Source organism: Anomaloglossus baeobatrachus, chromosome 1 (assembly GCF_048569485.1).
Source record: "Anomaloglossus baeobatrachus isolate aAnoBae1 chromosome 1, aAnoBae1.hap1, whole genome shotgun sequence".
Lineage (NCBI taxonomy): Eukaryota > Metazoa > Chordata > Amphibia > Anura > Aromobatidae > Anomaloglossus > Anomaloglossus baeobatrachus.
The window spans coordinates 584,151,647-584,165,413 of NC_134353.1; the positions used below are offsets into that span (position 1 = coordinate 584,151,647).

General features: G+C 52.0%; 1 protein-coding gene across 2 annotated transcripts in view; it reads left to right on the forward strand.

The window, feature by feature from the left end:
- Window positions 1-13,767, forward strand: part of TJP2 (tight junction protein 2) — a 300,601-nt gene that overhangs the window by 241,980 nt on the left and 44,854 nt on the right. For both annotated transcript variants that reach the window (XM_075317823.1, XM_075317815.1), the window contains one exon: window positions 7,896-7,996. In XM_075317823.1, the coding sequence (XP_075173938.1) occupies window positions 7,896-7,996 (101 nt within the window). The remainder of the gene's footprint in view (window positions 1-7,895; window positions 7,997-13,767) is intronic.

A 13,767-nucleotide genomic window follows, 5' to 3' on the forward strand; every position in this document is an offset into this window, starting at 1 on the left:
GACTTTTTTCCCTAAGGCGGTTACTGCTTCCACCTTATCCGGGGCAATTTCTTTGTCGCTCTATTGGGAGACCCAGACAATTGGGTGTATAGGCTATGCCTCCGGAGGCCGCACAAAGTATTACACTCAAAAGTGTTAAGCCCCTCCCCTTCTGCCTATACACCCCCCGTGCTCCCACGGGCTCCTCAGTTTTTTTGCTTTGTGCGAAGGAGGCAGACCTGCACACATAGCTCCACAGATTGGTCAGCAGCAGCTGCTGACCATGTCGGATGGAAGAAAAGTGGGCCCATATAGGGCCCCCAGCATGCTCCCTTCTCACCCCACTCTTGTCGGCGGTGTTGTTAAGGTTGAGGTATCCATTGCAGGTACGGAGGCTGGAGCCCACATGCTGTTTTCCTTCCCCACCCCCCTCAGGGCTCTGGGCGAAGTGGGATCCTATCGGTCTCCAGGCACTGAGACCGTGCTTCATCCACAACTCCTGTGGAGCCTGCTGGATAGGAGCCGGGTACCGTTCAGGGACATGGCCCTGCTACTTGAAGGTACTCTGTATCCCTGTGGGGACCGTGCACGGCAACACCTCAGCTTTGCTGGGTGTGCTAGTGCACCGGGGACCGCGGCGCTGACCGGGTTAAACTGTGCCATTACACACTCAGCGTCGCTGAGTGTGTTTATATGTAGGGGCTACCGCGCTAACCGCCGCTGCCATGGGAAACTGCGGCGCGGCTGGGACTTGTAGTTCGCCGGGGACTTCGGCGCCGGCCGCGCTTTTACGGCGGCCAAGCTTATACTCGAGTCCCCGGCTTTCTTGCGGCCTAGTTTCCTTTTCTCCCGCCCTCAGCCCTGACAGGCAGGGGAAGGGCGGGACGCTGCACGGAACGAGCAGCACTGAGGGCTGGAGTATGATTTGCATACTCCACCCCCCTCACTGTGCACAGTGTGAGCACCAGTTCCCGCACTTTCTCGGCCACACCCACGGCTCCCTCCTCTCGTCAGGACGCCGCAGCCATTCCTGTCAGCTCCTCCGACGCTGCAGAGAGGGACAAACCCTGGGAGACCCAGACACGGTCTCTGGTGGCCTCACAACCGCTTTAGGCGGGTGGTAAGCAGCACCTGTTGGTGCTAGCCCCATGGTGCTGTAGTGTATTGATACATTATTTGTTTATAGTATATTCTTTACACTGTATGAGCACAGTTCATTCTGGCTATATACCCTATTGTGTTGCTCAGGGAAAACAATAGCATGGCGCCCACAAAAGGCAGGGGTGCCAAAACACAGGCTTATTATGCTGCCTGCGCCGCTTGTACGACCCAGCTGCCGGCAGGTTCCACTGACCCTCATTGTGTGCAATGTTCGGCCCCTGTGGCACTTATTCAGCCACAGCCTCTGCTAAGAGGGGCCCAGGGGGAGCCACCTGTTGACGCTGTTCAGGTGACAGGGACGGAGTTTGCAAAACTCTCTGAGACTATGGCTAAGATACTAGAAGCCTTGCAGTCCAGGCCGGTATCTCAGCAAAGGGACTCTGTTGAATCATTGTTCCCTGGCCCCCCTCAGTTGGACCAACAATGTCCTCCCGGGGTATCTCATACATCCCAGGCTGAGGGTTCTGACTTAGACCCCAGTCCCAGACCGACTAAGCGGGCTCGCTTAGAATTTCCCTCGACATCATATTGTTCAGGGTCTCAGCGGGGGGAATCTCTGGTTGATGATGCGGAGACAGCTGATCAGGATTCTGATCCTGAGGGCGCTCTCAATCTTAATACTCCAGATGGGGACGCCATAGTGAACGATCTTATTGCGTCCATCAATCAAATGCTGGATATTTCTCCCTCAGCTCCTCCGGCGGAGGAGTCAGCTTCTCAGCAGGAGAAATTCCGTTTCAGGTTCCCCAAGCGTACACAGAGTATGTTTCTAGACCACTCTGATTTCAGAGAGGCAGTCCAGAATCACCATGCTTGTCCAGATAAGCGTTTTTCGAAGCGCCTTAAGGATACACGTTATCCTTTTCCCCCTGACTTGGTTAAAGGTTGGACTCAGTGTCCCAAAGTGGATCCTCCAATCTCCAGACTGGCGGCTAGATCCATACTTGCAGTGGAAGATGGGGCCTCGCTCAAAGATGCCACTGACAGGCAGATGGAGCTCTGGTTAAAATCCATCTATGAAGCTATCGGAGCTTCTTTTGCCCCAGCATTCGCAGCCGTATGGGCGCTACAAGCTATCTCAGCAGGTCAAGCGCAAATTGAAGCAGCCACGTGCACGTCCGCGCCACAAGTGGCATCCATTACCACCCAGACCTCGGCATTTGCGTCTTACGCTATTAATGCTGTCCTGGACTCTGCGAGCCGTACGGCGGTTGCGGCCGCCAATTCGGTGGTACTCCGCAGGGCCTTGTGGCTACGGGAATGGAAGGCAGATTCTGCTTCCAAAAAGCGCTTAACCAGTTTGCCAATTTCTGGCGACAGGCTGTTTGGTGAGCGTTTGGATGAAATCATCAAACAATCCAAGGGAAAGGATACATCCTTACCCCAGCCCAAACAGAACATACCCCAACAGAGGAGAGGGCAGTCGAGGTTTCGGTCCTTTCGGGGCGCGGACAGGTCCCAATTCTCCTCGTCCAAAAGGTCTCAGAAAGAACAAAGGAACTCTGATGCATGGCGGTCTAAGTCACGTTCTAAAAAGACCACCGGAGGCGCCGCTAACAAGGCGGCTTCCTCATGACTTTCGACCTCCTCTAGCAGCATCCTCAGTCGGTGGCAGGCTCTCCCGCTTTTGCGACACCTGGCTGCCACAAATAAAAGACCGCTGGGTGAGAGACATTCTGTCTCACGGTTACAAGATAGAGTTCACCTCTCGTCCCCCGACTCGATTCTTCAGGTCATCCCCGCCTCCCGAGCGAGCCGAGGCTCTTCTGCAGGCGCTGCGCACTCTGAAGGTAGAAGGAGTGGTGATCCCTGTTCCTCTCCAGCAACAGAGCCACGGTTTTTACTCCAACTTGTTTGTGGTCCCAAAGAAGGACGGGTCTTTCCACCCGGTCCTGGACCTGAAACTGCTCAACAAACATGTAAAAACCAGACGGTTCAGGATGGAATTCCTCCGCTCCGTCATCGCATCAATGTCCCAAGGAGATTTCCTTGCATCGATAGATATCAAGGATGCTTATCTCCACGTACCGATTGCTCCAGAGCACCAGCGCTTCTTGCGCTTCGCCATAGGAAACGAACACCTGCAATTCGTGGCACTGCCGTTCGGCCTGGCAACAGCCCCACGGGTTTTTACCAAGGTTATGGCTACTGTAGTAGCGCTCCTACACTCGCAGGGTCACTCGGTGATCCCGTACTTGGACGATCTGCTGATCAAGGCACCCTCTCAAGAGGCATGCCAACGCAGCCTCGACGCTACCCTGGAGACTCTCCAGGGTTTCGGGTGGATCATCAATTTTCCAAAGTCAAATCTGACACCGGCCCAATCGCTGACATATCTTGGCATGGAGTTTCATACCCTCTCAGCGATAGTGAAGCTTCCGCTGATCAAGCAGCAGTCACTACAGAAAGGGGTACAATCTCTCCTTCAAGGCCAGTCACACCCCTTGAGGCGCCTCATGCACTTCCTAGGGAAGATGGTGGCAGCAATGGAGGCAGTCCCTTTCGCGCAGTTTCACCTGCGTCCCCTTCAATGGGACATCCTACGCAAATGGGACAGGAAACCGACGTCCCTCGACAGGACCGTCTCCCTCTCTCAGGCGACCAAAGCTTCCCTTCGGTGGTGGCTTCTTCCCACTTCATTATCGAAGGGGAAATCCTTCCTACCCCCATCCTGGGAAGTAGTCACGACGGACGCGAGTCTGTCAGGGTGGGGAGCGGTTTTTCTCCACCACAGGGCTCAGGGTACGTGGACCCAGCAAGAGTCCTCGCTTCAGATCAATGTTCTGGAAATACGGGCAGTGTATCTTGCCCTGAAAGCGTTCCAGCAGTGGCTGGAGGGCAAGCAGATCCGAATTCAGTCGGACAATTCCACAGCGGTGGCATACATCAACCACCAAGGCGGCACACGCAGCCGGCAAGCCTTCCAGGAAGTCCGGCGGATTTTGATGTGGGTGGAAGCCACGGCCTCCACCATATCCGCAGTTCACATCCCAGGCGTGGAAAACTGGGAAGCAGATTATCTGTCGCCAGGGCATGGACGCAGGGGAATGGTCCCTTCACCCGGACGTGTTTCAGGAGATCTGTTGCCGCTGGGGGGTGCCGGACGTCGACCTCATGGCGTCCCGGCACAACAACAAGGTACCGACGTTCATGGCACGGTCTCAAGATCCCAGAGCTCTGGCGGCAGACGCCTTAGTTCAGGATTGGTCGCAGTTTCAGCTCCCTTATGTGTTTCCTCCACTGGCACTGTTGCCCAGAGTGTTACGCAAGATCAGGGCCGACTGCCGCCGCGTCATCCTCGTCGCTCCAGACTGGCCGAGGCGGTCGTGGTACCCGGATCTGTGGCATCTCACGGTCGGCCAACCGTGGGCACTACCAGACCGACCAGACTTGCTATCTCAAGGGCCGTTTTTCCATCTGAATTCTGCGGCCCTCAACCTGACTGTGTGGCCATTGAGTCCTGGATCCTAGCGTCTTCAGGGTTATCTCAAGACGTCATTGCCACTATAAGACAGGCTAGGAAACCAACGTCCGCCAAGATCTATCACAGGACGTGGAAAATTTTTCTGTCATGGTGCTCTGTTCAGGGTTTTTCTCCCTGGCCATTTGCATTACCTACTTTTCTGTCCTTCCTTCAATCTGGACTGGAAAAGGGTTTGTCGCTCGGCTCCCTTAAGGGACAAGTCTCAGCGCTCTCTGTGTTTTTCCAGAAGCGCCTAGCCAGACTTCCACAGGTACGCACGTTCCTGCAGGGGGTTTGTCACATAGTTCCACCTTACAAACGGCCGTTAGAACCCTGGGATCTAAACAGGGTTCTGATGGTTCTTCAGAAACCACCATTCGAGCCAATGAGAGATATTTCCCTCTCACGACTTTCGCAGAAAGTGGTTTTTCTAGTAGCAGTCACTTCTCTTCGGAGAGTGTCTGAGCTAGCAGCGTTGTCGTGCAAAGCCCCTTTCCTGGTGTTTCACCAGGACAAGGTGGTTCTACGTCCGGTTCCGGAATTTCTCCCTAAGGTGGTATCCCCCTTTCATCTCAATCAGGATATTTCCTTACCTTCTTTTTATCCTCATCCAGTTCACCAATGTGAAAAGGATTTGCACTTGTTAGATTTGGTGAGAGCACTCACTCTACATTTCTCGTACGGCGCCCCTGCGCCGCTCGGATGCACTCTTTGTCCTTGTCGCTGGCCAGCGTAAAGGGTCACAGGCTTCCAAATCAACCCTGGCTCGGTGGATCAAGGAGCCAATTATCGAAGCTTACCGTTCGGCTGGGCTTCCGGTTCCCTCAGGGCTGAAGGCCCATTCTACCAGAGCCGTGGGCGCGTCCTGGGCTTTGAGGCACCAGGCTACGGCTCAGCAGGTGTGTCAGGCGGCTACCTGGTCGAGCCTGCACACTTTCACGAAGCACTATCAAGTGCATACCTATGCTTCGGCGGATGCCAGCCTAGGTAGACGAGTCCTTCAGGCGGCGGTTGCCCACCTGTAGGAAAGGGCCGTTTTACGGCTCTCTTACGAGGTATTATTTTACCCACCCAGGGACTGCTTTTGGACGTCCCAATTGTCTGGGTCTCCCAATAGAGCGACAAAGAAGAAGGGAATTTTGTTTACTTACCGTAAATTCCTTTTCTTCTAGCTCTAATTGGGAGACCCAGCACCCGCCCCTGTTTTTTTTTGTGTACACATGTTGTTCATGTTGAATGGTTTCAGTTCTCCGATATTCCTTCGGATTGAAGTTACTTTAAACCAGTTTTATAATTCTTTTTCCTCCTTCTTGCTTTTGCACCAAAACTGAGGAGCCCGTGGGAGCACGGGGGGTGTATAGGCAGAAGGGGAGGGGCTTAACACTTTTGAGTGTAATACTTTGTGCGGCCTCCGGAGGCATAGCCTATACACCCAATTGTCTGGGTCTCCCAATTAGAGCTAGAAGAAAAGTAATTTACGGTAAGTAAACAAAATTCCCTTCTTTCCTGCCTTCCTTTTGTCCGGCTCCTGTTCATCGCTTGAGGAAGCGTTGCATATCCTGGATCTGGTGCGGGCGCTCCGGATCTATGTGTCTCGCACCGCCGTTATTAGGCGGTGCACCTCTCTCTGGTGCTGACTGCTAGTCAGCGTAGCGGTCTCTCGGCATCTAAGCCGACCCTGGTTCGTTGGCTTAGGTCGGCCATTTCCGAGACCTACAAGTGTACTCAAGTGCCTTCCCCGCCGGGGATCAGAGCACATTTGATCAGACCTGTCGGCGCCTTTTTGGGCTTTCAGGCACCAGGTTACGGCTCAGTAGGTCTGTCAGACTGCAGCTCGAATTAGTCTGCATACTTTTTCGAAGCACTACCCAAGGCATGCTCATGCTTTGGCAGACGCGGGCTTGGGCAGACGCATTTGTCCGGCGTCTGTCGCCCATTTGTGAAGTTAGGTTTGCCTGCTTCTCAGTTGTCTGTTTATTCCCACCCATGGACTGCTTTTGAACGTCCCATGGTCTGGGTCTCCCATAGGAACGATAAAGAAAAAGAGAATTTTGTTACTTACCGTAAATTCTTTTTCTTATAGTTCCGTCATGGGAGACCCAGCACCCTCCCTATTGCCTGTTGGCAGGTTTCTTGTTCCGTGTGTCTTCACCGGCTGTTATTGTTGTAGACAGAGGTTCCGGTTCTTCCGGATTTTACTCTGTCTCTTCTTGTGGGTGGATGTCCTCCTTCAGCTTTTGCACTAAACTGGCTAGGACTGGCTAGCAGGGGGTGTATTTGCTAGGAGGGAGGAGCTACACGTTTTGAGTGTAGTAACTTTGTGTGTCCTCCGGGGGCAGTAGCTATACACCCATGGTCTGGGTCTCCCATGACGGAACTATAAGAAAAAGAATTTACGGTAAGTAACAAAATTCTCTTTTTTTATGGTAGCCAGCGCAGGTAAAGCAGTCCTCAGCTCTTCCAGCCTAAAAATAGCAGCATTCAACTGCTCCAGGAGTGGCTTAGTTATCAAAAAAGGGGGGATATCTAACTTGTCTATATTTTATTTTTTATTTATTTTGTTCCCTGCAGCATCCAGGTATCTTCCCCATGCTGAAAAGCTTGTTGATTGGCTCTGCTGCAGCCTTTCAACAAGCTTTATTCATCATCCGAACAGCATCCAAACTTTGACTTGGACTTCGGTGAGAAGTCTTATGTTCGGATCCTAGTGCGCTGTATGAACCCCAAACTTTACAGATCGGGTTTGTTCGTCCCTAAGTATTCTATATCCATGGGGTGTCTCACTGGCAGCCTAAGTGATTTGATTAGAGGTTCCAAAGTCCCGTTCTCTGGATCGCTGGTGTCGCCAGCAGTGGAAACCTTAGTGATCAATAAGCTATCCCCTATTCTATCCTATTTTAGGGATAACCCTTTAATCTACATACGATAATTAGTTTGCTTTTTATGAATTCATTAGTATTGCATAGTACTGCAGCTGAAGAAGATGATTAAATAAATGTGATATTGCCTTGAGCACTATATTTGAATTATAACTTATTTGTTTAGTTGATGTTTTATAAATACATTTTGATTTTCTCTTTTACACTTGAGTTTTGAAATATCAATCGTGTTCATGTGAATATTCGAGATATGAGAATAAAATATTTACTTCGTCTTTCTCTTCAGACTGATTTCCAGACGGTTTATCACCTCCTCCCCACAACAAATGTTTAGATATATAATGCTTTTCCATATGAAAGGTGTTTTCTTATTCCTTTTTTTTATGACTTTTTGTTTGTTTTTTTCCTTACAGCCACTATTAATTTAAATTCCTCAAATGACAGCTGGTATGGAAGCATAAAGGATGTGATCAAAGACCAACAGACAGAGGCAGTTTGGGTATCAGAAGGAAAGGTACTTTATTTTATGTATTTTGGGAGTGGGGGCTTTTTATATTGTAATAGCGCTTCCAATAATGGTGCTATACACTTTGGGTGAATGTTTGCCGAATCTGCTGATTTGGGTGGCACCCGTTGTGACCCTGACTCTTGATGACTGATGTCAGGGAAAAAGAGGTTTCAACTTGTTGAATTTTAATATGCCCAGTCCTTTTGTTCCCTCTTCCTATTGACAATACATCTGTTTTTCTGAGCTTCCCCTAGATCAGGGGTGGGCAATTAATCTTCTCGAGGGGCCACATGAGACCGTGACTGGTGTGGAGGGCCGAACCAATAAGCTGAAAGAAATTCTGCTCAATATTAATATTAACATATTAATTATAATTATTATAATTAGATCACTTAATACTGAGCAGATTTAAGTACATTTTGGGCATTCTTGGTCAAAATCACTGTTATTGTGAACAACTAAGCAAGTTGACGATGAAATTATCTCTAAAGGGGGCTTTACACGCAACGATTTCGCTAACGATATGTCGTCGGGGTCACAGAATTTGTGACGCACATCCGGTGTCATTAGCGACGTCGTTGCGTGAGACACCTATGAGCGAGTGTTGACGATCAAAAATACTCACCTAATCGTTGATCGTTGACACGTCGCTCATTTTCAAAAAATCGTTGCTGGTGCTGGACGCAGGTTGTTTGTTGTTCCTTAAACAGCGCAAATCGCTAGGTGTGACACCCCAGGAACGACGAACAACACAGTTCCTGCATCCTCTGGCAACGAGGTTGCCGTGACTTTCATGCGGCTGCTCTCTGCCCCTGTGCTTCTATTGGACGTCTGCCGTGTGACGTCGCTGTGACGCCGCACGAACCGCCCCCTTAGAAAAGAGGCTGTTTGCCGGCCACAGCGACATTGTTAGGAAGGTAAGTCCGTGTGACGGGTACTAGCGATTTTGTACTCCACAGGCAGTGATTTGCCCGTGACACACAAACGACGTGGGCGGGTGCTTTCATGAGAGACATCGCTAAGCGATGTCGCTGCGTGTAAAGCGGCCTTTACAGGCATGAAGTTAAAGATGACACATTTCCCTTTGTATTTTAGGCAAAAAAAAAATCATCTTTTACATTTTAAAACTAACAAAAAGGAAAATGTGCCAAAGCAAAAGTTTTGTCCCCCTGCATTGTTAGTACCTAGTAGCCCCCCTTTTGGCAAGTATCACAGCTTGTAAGCGCTTTTTGTAGCTAGACTAGAGTCTTGTTTTGAGGGATTTTCATCCATTCTTCCTAGGAAATGTCTTCCAGTTCTGTGAGATTCCTGGGTCTTCTTGCATGCACTGATCTTTTGAGGTCTAGCCACAGATTTTCAATGATGTTCACATTAGGCAACTGTGAGATCCATTGTAAAACCTTCAGCTTATGTCTTTTGAGGTAGTCTATTGTGGATTTTGACTTGTGTTTAGGATCATTATCAATTTGTAGAAGCCACCTGCTTTTCAACTTAAGCTTTCTTCGGCGCTCTATTGGGAGACCCAGACGATTGGGTGTATAGCACTGCCTCCGGAGGCCACACAAAGCAATTACACTAAAAAGTGTAAGGCCCCTCCCCTTCTGGCTATACACCCCCAGTGGGATCACTGGCTCACCAGTTTTCGGCTTTGTGCGAAGGAGGTCAGACATCCACGCATAGCTCCACTGTTTGTAGTCAGCAGTAGCTGCTGGCTCTATCGGATGGAAGAAAAGAGGGCCCATATAGGGCCCCCAGCATGCTCCCTTCTCACCCGCGGTTGGTGCTTGTAAGGTTGAGGTACCTATTGCTGGTACAGAGGCTGGAGCCCACATGCTGTTTTCCTTCCACATCCCCTGGAGGGCTCTGTGGAAGTGGGATCTTGCCGGCCCCCAAGCCCTGGGGCCGGGCTCCATCCACAGACCCATAGAACCTGCTGGATTGGGAGCGGGAGTGCCGTTCAGGGACAAGGCCCTGCAACTTTCAGGTACTCTGTGTCCCCGGCAGGCACGGACACGCTCAGGGCTTGCTGAGCGTTGTAGTGCGCCGGGGACAGTGGCGCTGTACGCTGGGGGTTAGGTCACTGCAGCTTTGCTGAGTGACGTTGTGTGTTGGGAACTACTGCGCCGACCGCTCCTGGAGCGGCGGCGCAGCTGCGACTTGTGGTGCGCCGGGGGCTTTGCGCCGACCGCGCTTTTACGGCGGCGGCGCTTTTAACTTTAGCCCCCGGCTTCTGCGGCCTAGCGTCGCTTCGTTCCCGCCCCCACCCTGTCAATCAGGGTAGGGGAGAGACGCTGCTCAATGGCAGCGCCGAGGGCTGGAGCCTTATTTACATGCTCCAGCCCTCTCACTAGGCACAAGGGGAAGCAGACTTCCCGCTCTTCGTCGGTGTACGCCCAGGGCCCGCCCCCCCTCTCCACAAGGACGCCGGCAGCCATTACACATGCGATCTGGCTGGGGAGAGGCAGCAGGCTCTGGGAGACCCAGACTAGAGGGATTTCTGGCGACCACACACCGCTCCTAAGCGGGCGGTAAGCTGCACAGTAGTGCTGGCCCCACTAGTGCCTCAGTGATATATTAGTGTACTTTTTTCTTGGTACCATATATATATATATAGTTGCACTGTAAGGTCGCTTCTTGGCTGGACACCCTGTACTGCTCTGAGGAGGCAGCAACATGTCATCCGCAAAACGCAAGGCTGCCAAGGCACGGGCTGTGTACACTGTTTGTACTGCATGTGGGGCTGATCTACCAGCAGGCTCCAATGATCCACATTGTGTGCAATGTTCAGTCCCAGTGGCACTTCGTCAGCCAGAGCCTATGGTGGTGGTAGCCCAGGCAGAGACGCCTGTGAACCCTGCCCCGGTGACGGGGACAGACTTTGCAGTGTTTGCTGATAAAATGTCTGAGGCTATGACAAAAATCCTGGAGACCTTGCAGGCCAGGCCAGTTCCTCAGACCATGGACACTGCTGTGGCTATGCTCTCTGGTCCCCCTCAGTTGGAACTAGTCCGTACTTCAAGGGGGTCTCAAGCATCACAAGCTGAAGTCTCTGACTCAGATGACAGTCCCAGGCAGCCTAAGCGAGCTCGCTGGGAAAGACCCTCGACGTCATCACACTGCTCAGGGTCTCAGCGAGAAGAATCTCTCTGTGATGAGACTGAGGACGGTGATCAGGATTCTAATCCTGAGGCCCCTCTCAATCTGGATGCCCCTGATGGTGACGCCATGGTTAATGACCTTATATCGGCGATTAATAGGCTGTTGGATATTTCTCCCCCAGCCCCTTCTGCAGAGGAGGCAGCTGCACAGCAGGGGAAGTTCCATTTCCTGTATCCCAAGCGTAAATTAAGTGCTTTTTTGGACCACTCTGACTTCAGAGAATCAATCCAGAAGCACGACGCTCATCCAGACAAGCGTTTCTCTAAGCGTTCTAAGGATACCCGTTATCCTTTTCCCGCTGAAGTGGCCAAACGCTGGACCCAGTGCCCAAAGGTGGATCCCCCAATTTCCAAGCTTGCGGCTAGATCCATAGTCGCAGTAGAGGATGGCGCTTCACTTAAAGATGCCAACGACAGACAGATGGACCTTTGGTTGAAATCTGTCTATGAAGCTATCGGCGCGTCCTTTGCTCCAGCATTCGCGGCCGTGTGGGCACTACAAGCTATTTCAGCTGGTTTAGCACAGGTGGATGCTATCATGCATCCAGCAGTGCCGCAGGTGGCGTCCCTAACCTCGCAAATGTCTGCGTTTGCGACCTATGCTATCAATGCTGTCCTAGAATCTACGAGCCGTACCTCTATGGCGGCCGCCAATTCTGTGGTTTTGCGCAGAGCCTTATGGTTAAAGGACTGGAAAGCAGATGCTGGTTCCAAAAAATGCTTAACCAGCTTGCCATTATCTAGGGACAGACTGTTTGGTGAGCCATTGGCTGAAATCATAAAACAGTCCAAGGGTAAGGACTCTTCCTTGCCACAGCCCAGAGCAAGTAAACCTCAACAGAAAAAGTGGCAGTCGAGGTTTCGGTCCTTTCGAGGCTCGGGCAAACCCCAATTCTCCTCGTCCAAAGGGACTCAGAAAGGACAAGGGAGCTCAGATTCCTGGCGGGCTCACTCACGCCCCAGGAAAGCAAATGGAGGAACCGCTTCCAAGGCGGCTACCTCATGACTTTCGGCCTCCTCCCTCCGCATCCTCGGTCGGTGGCAGGCTCTCCCGCTTTTGCGACATTTGGCTGTCACAGGTCAAAGACCGGTGGGTAACAGACATTTTGTCTCGCGGGTACAGAATCGAGTTCAGTTCTCGGCCTCCACTTCGGTTCTTCAGAACCTCCCCACACCCCAACCGAGCAGATGCCCTGCTGCAGGCGGTGGACTCTCTAAGAGCAGAAGGAGTCGTGATCCCTGTTCCCCCTCTGGAACGGGGGCGAGGATTTTACTCCAATCTCTTTGTGGTTCCAAAAAAGGACGGCTCCTTCCGTCCTGTTCTGGACCTAAAACTGCTCAACAAGCATGTGAACGCCAGGCGGTTCCGGATGGAATCCCTCCGCTCAGTCATTGCCTCAATGTCCCAAGGAGATTTCCTAGCATCAATAGACATCAAAGATGCTTATCTCCACGTGCCGATTGCTACGGAGCACCAACGCTTTCTGCGCTTCGTGATAGGAGACGAACATCTTCAGTTCGTGGCTCTGCCATTTGGTCTGGCGACAGCCCCCCGGGTGTTCACCAAGATCATGGCAGCAGTGGTAGCAGTCTTGCACTCTCACGGACACTCTGTGATCCCTTACTTGGACGATCTACTGGTCAAGGCACCCTCTCAGGAGGCATGCCAACTCAGCCTGAATTTTGCACTGGAGACTCTCCAGGCGTTCGGGTGGATCATCAACTTCCCAAAGTCAAATCTGTCACCGACCCAATCACTAACGTATCTTGGCATGGAGTTTCATACTCTCTCAGCGATAGTGAAGCTTCCGCTGAGCAAGCAGCGGTCACTACAGACAGGGGTGCAGGCTCTCCTTCAAGGTCAGTCGCACTCCTTAAGACGCCTCATGCACTTCCTCGGGAAGATGGTGGCGGCAATAGAGGCGGTTCCGTTTGCGCAGTTTCATCTGCGTCCACTTCAATGGGACATTCTCCGCCAATGGGACGGGAAGTCGACATCCCTGGACAGGAAAGTCTCCCTTTCCCAGACGGCCAAGGACTCTCTGCAGTGGTGGCTCCTTTCCACCTCGTTATCACAGGGAAGATCCTTCCTACCACCGTCCTGGGCAGTGGTCACGACAGACGCGAGTCTGTCAGGGTGGGGAGCAGTGTTTCTCCACCACAGGGCTCAGGGTACGTGGACTCAGCAGGAGTCCAGCCTTCAGATCAATGTTCTGGAAATCAGAGCAGTGTTTCTTGCCCTACTAGCCTTCCAGCAGTGGCTGGAAGGGAAGCAGATCCGAATTCAATCGGACAACTCCACAGCGGTGGCATACATCAATCACCAAGGAGGGACTCGCAGTCGGCAAGCCTTCCAGGAAGTCCGGCGCATTATGATGTGGGTGGAAGCCACGGCCTCCACCATATCCGCAGTTCACATCCCCGGCGTAGAAAACTGGGAAGCAGACTTCCTCAGTCGCCAGGGCATGGACGCAGGGGAATGGTCCCTTCACCCGGACGTGTTTCAGGAAATCTGTCACCGATGGGGAAGGCCGGACGTCGATCTAATGGCGTCCCGGCACAACAACAAGGTCCCAACATTCATGGCACGGTCTCGCGATCAAAGAGCGCTGGCGGCAG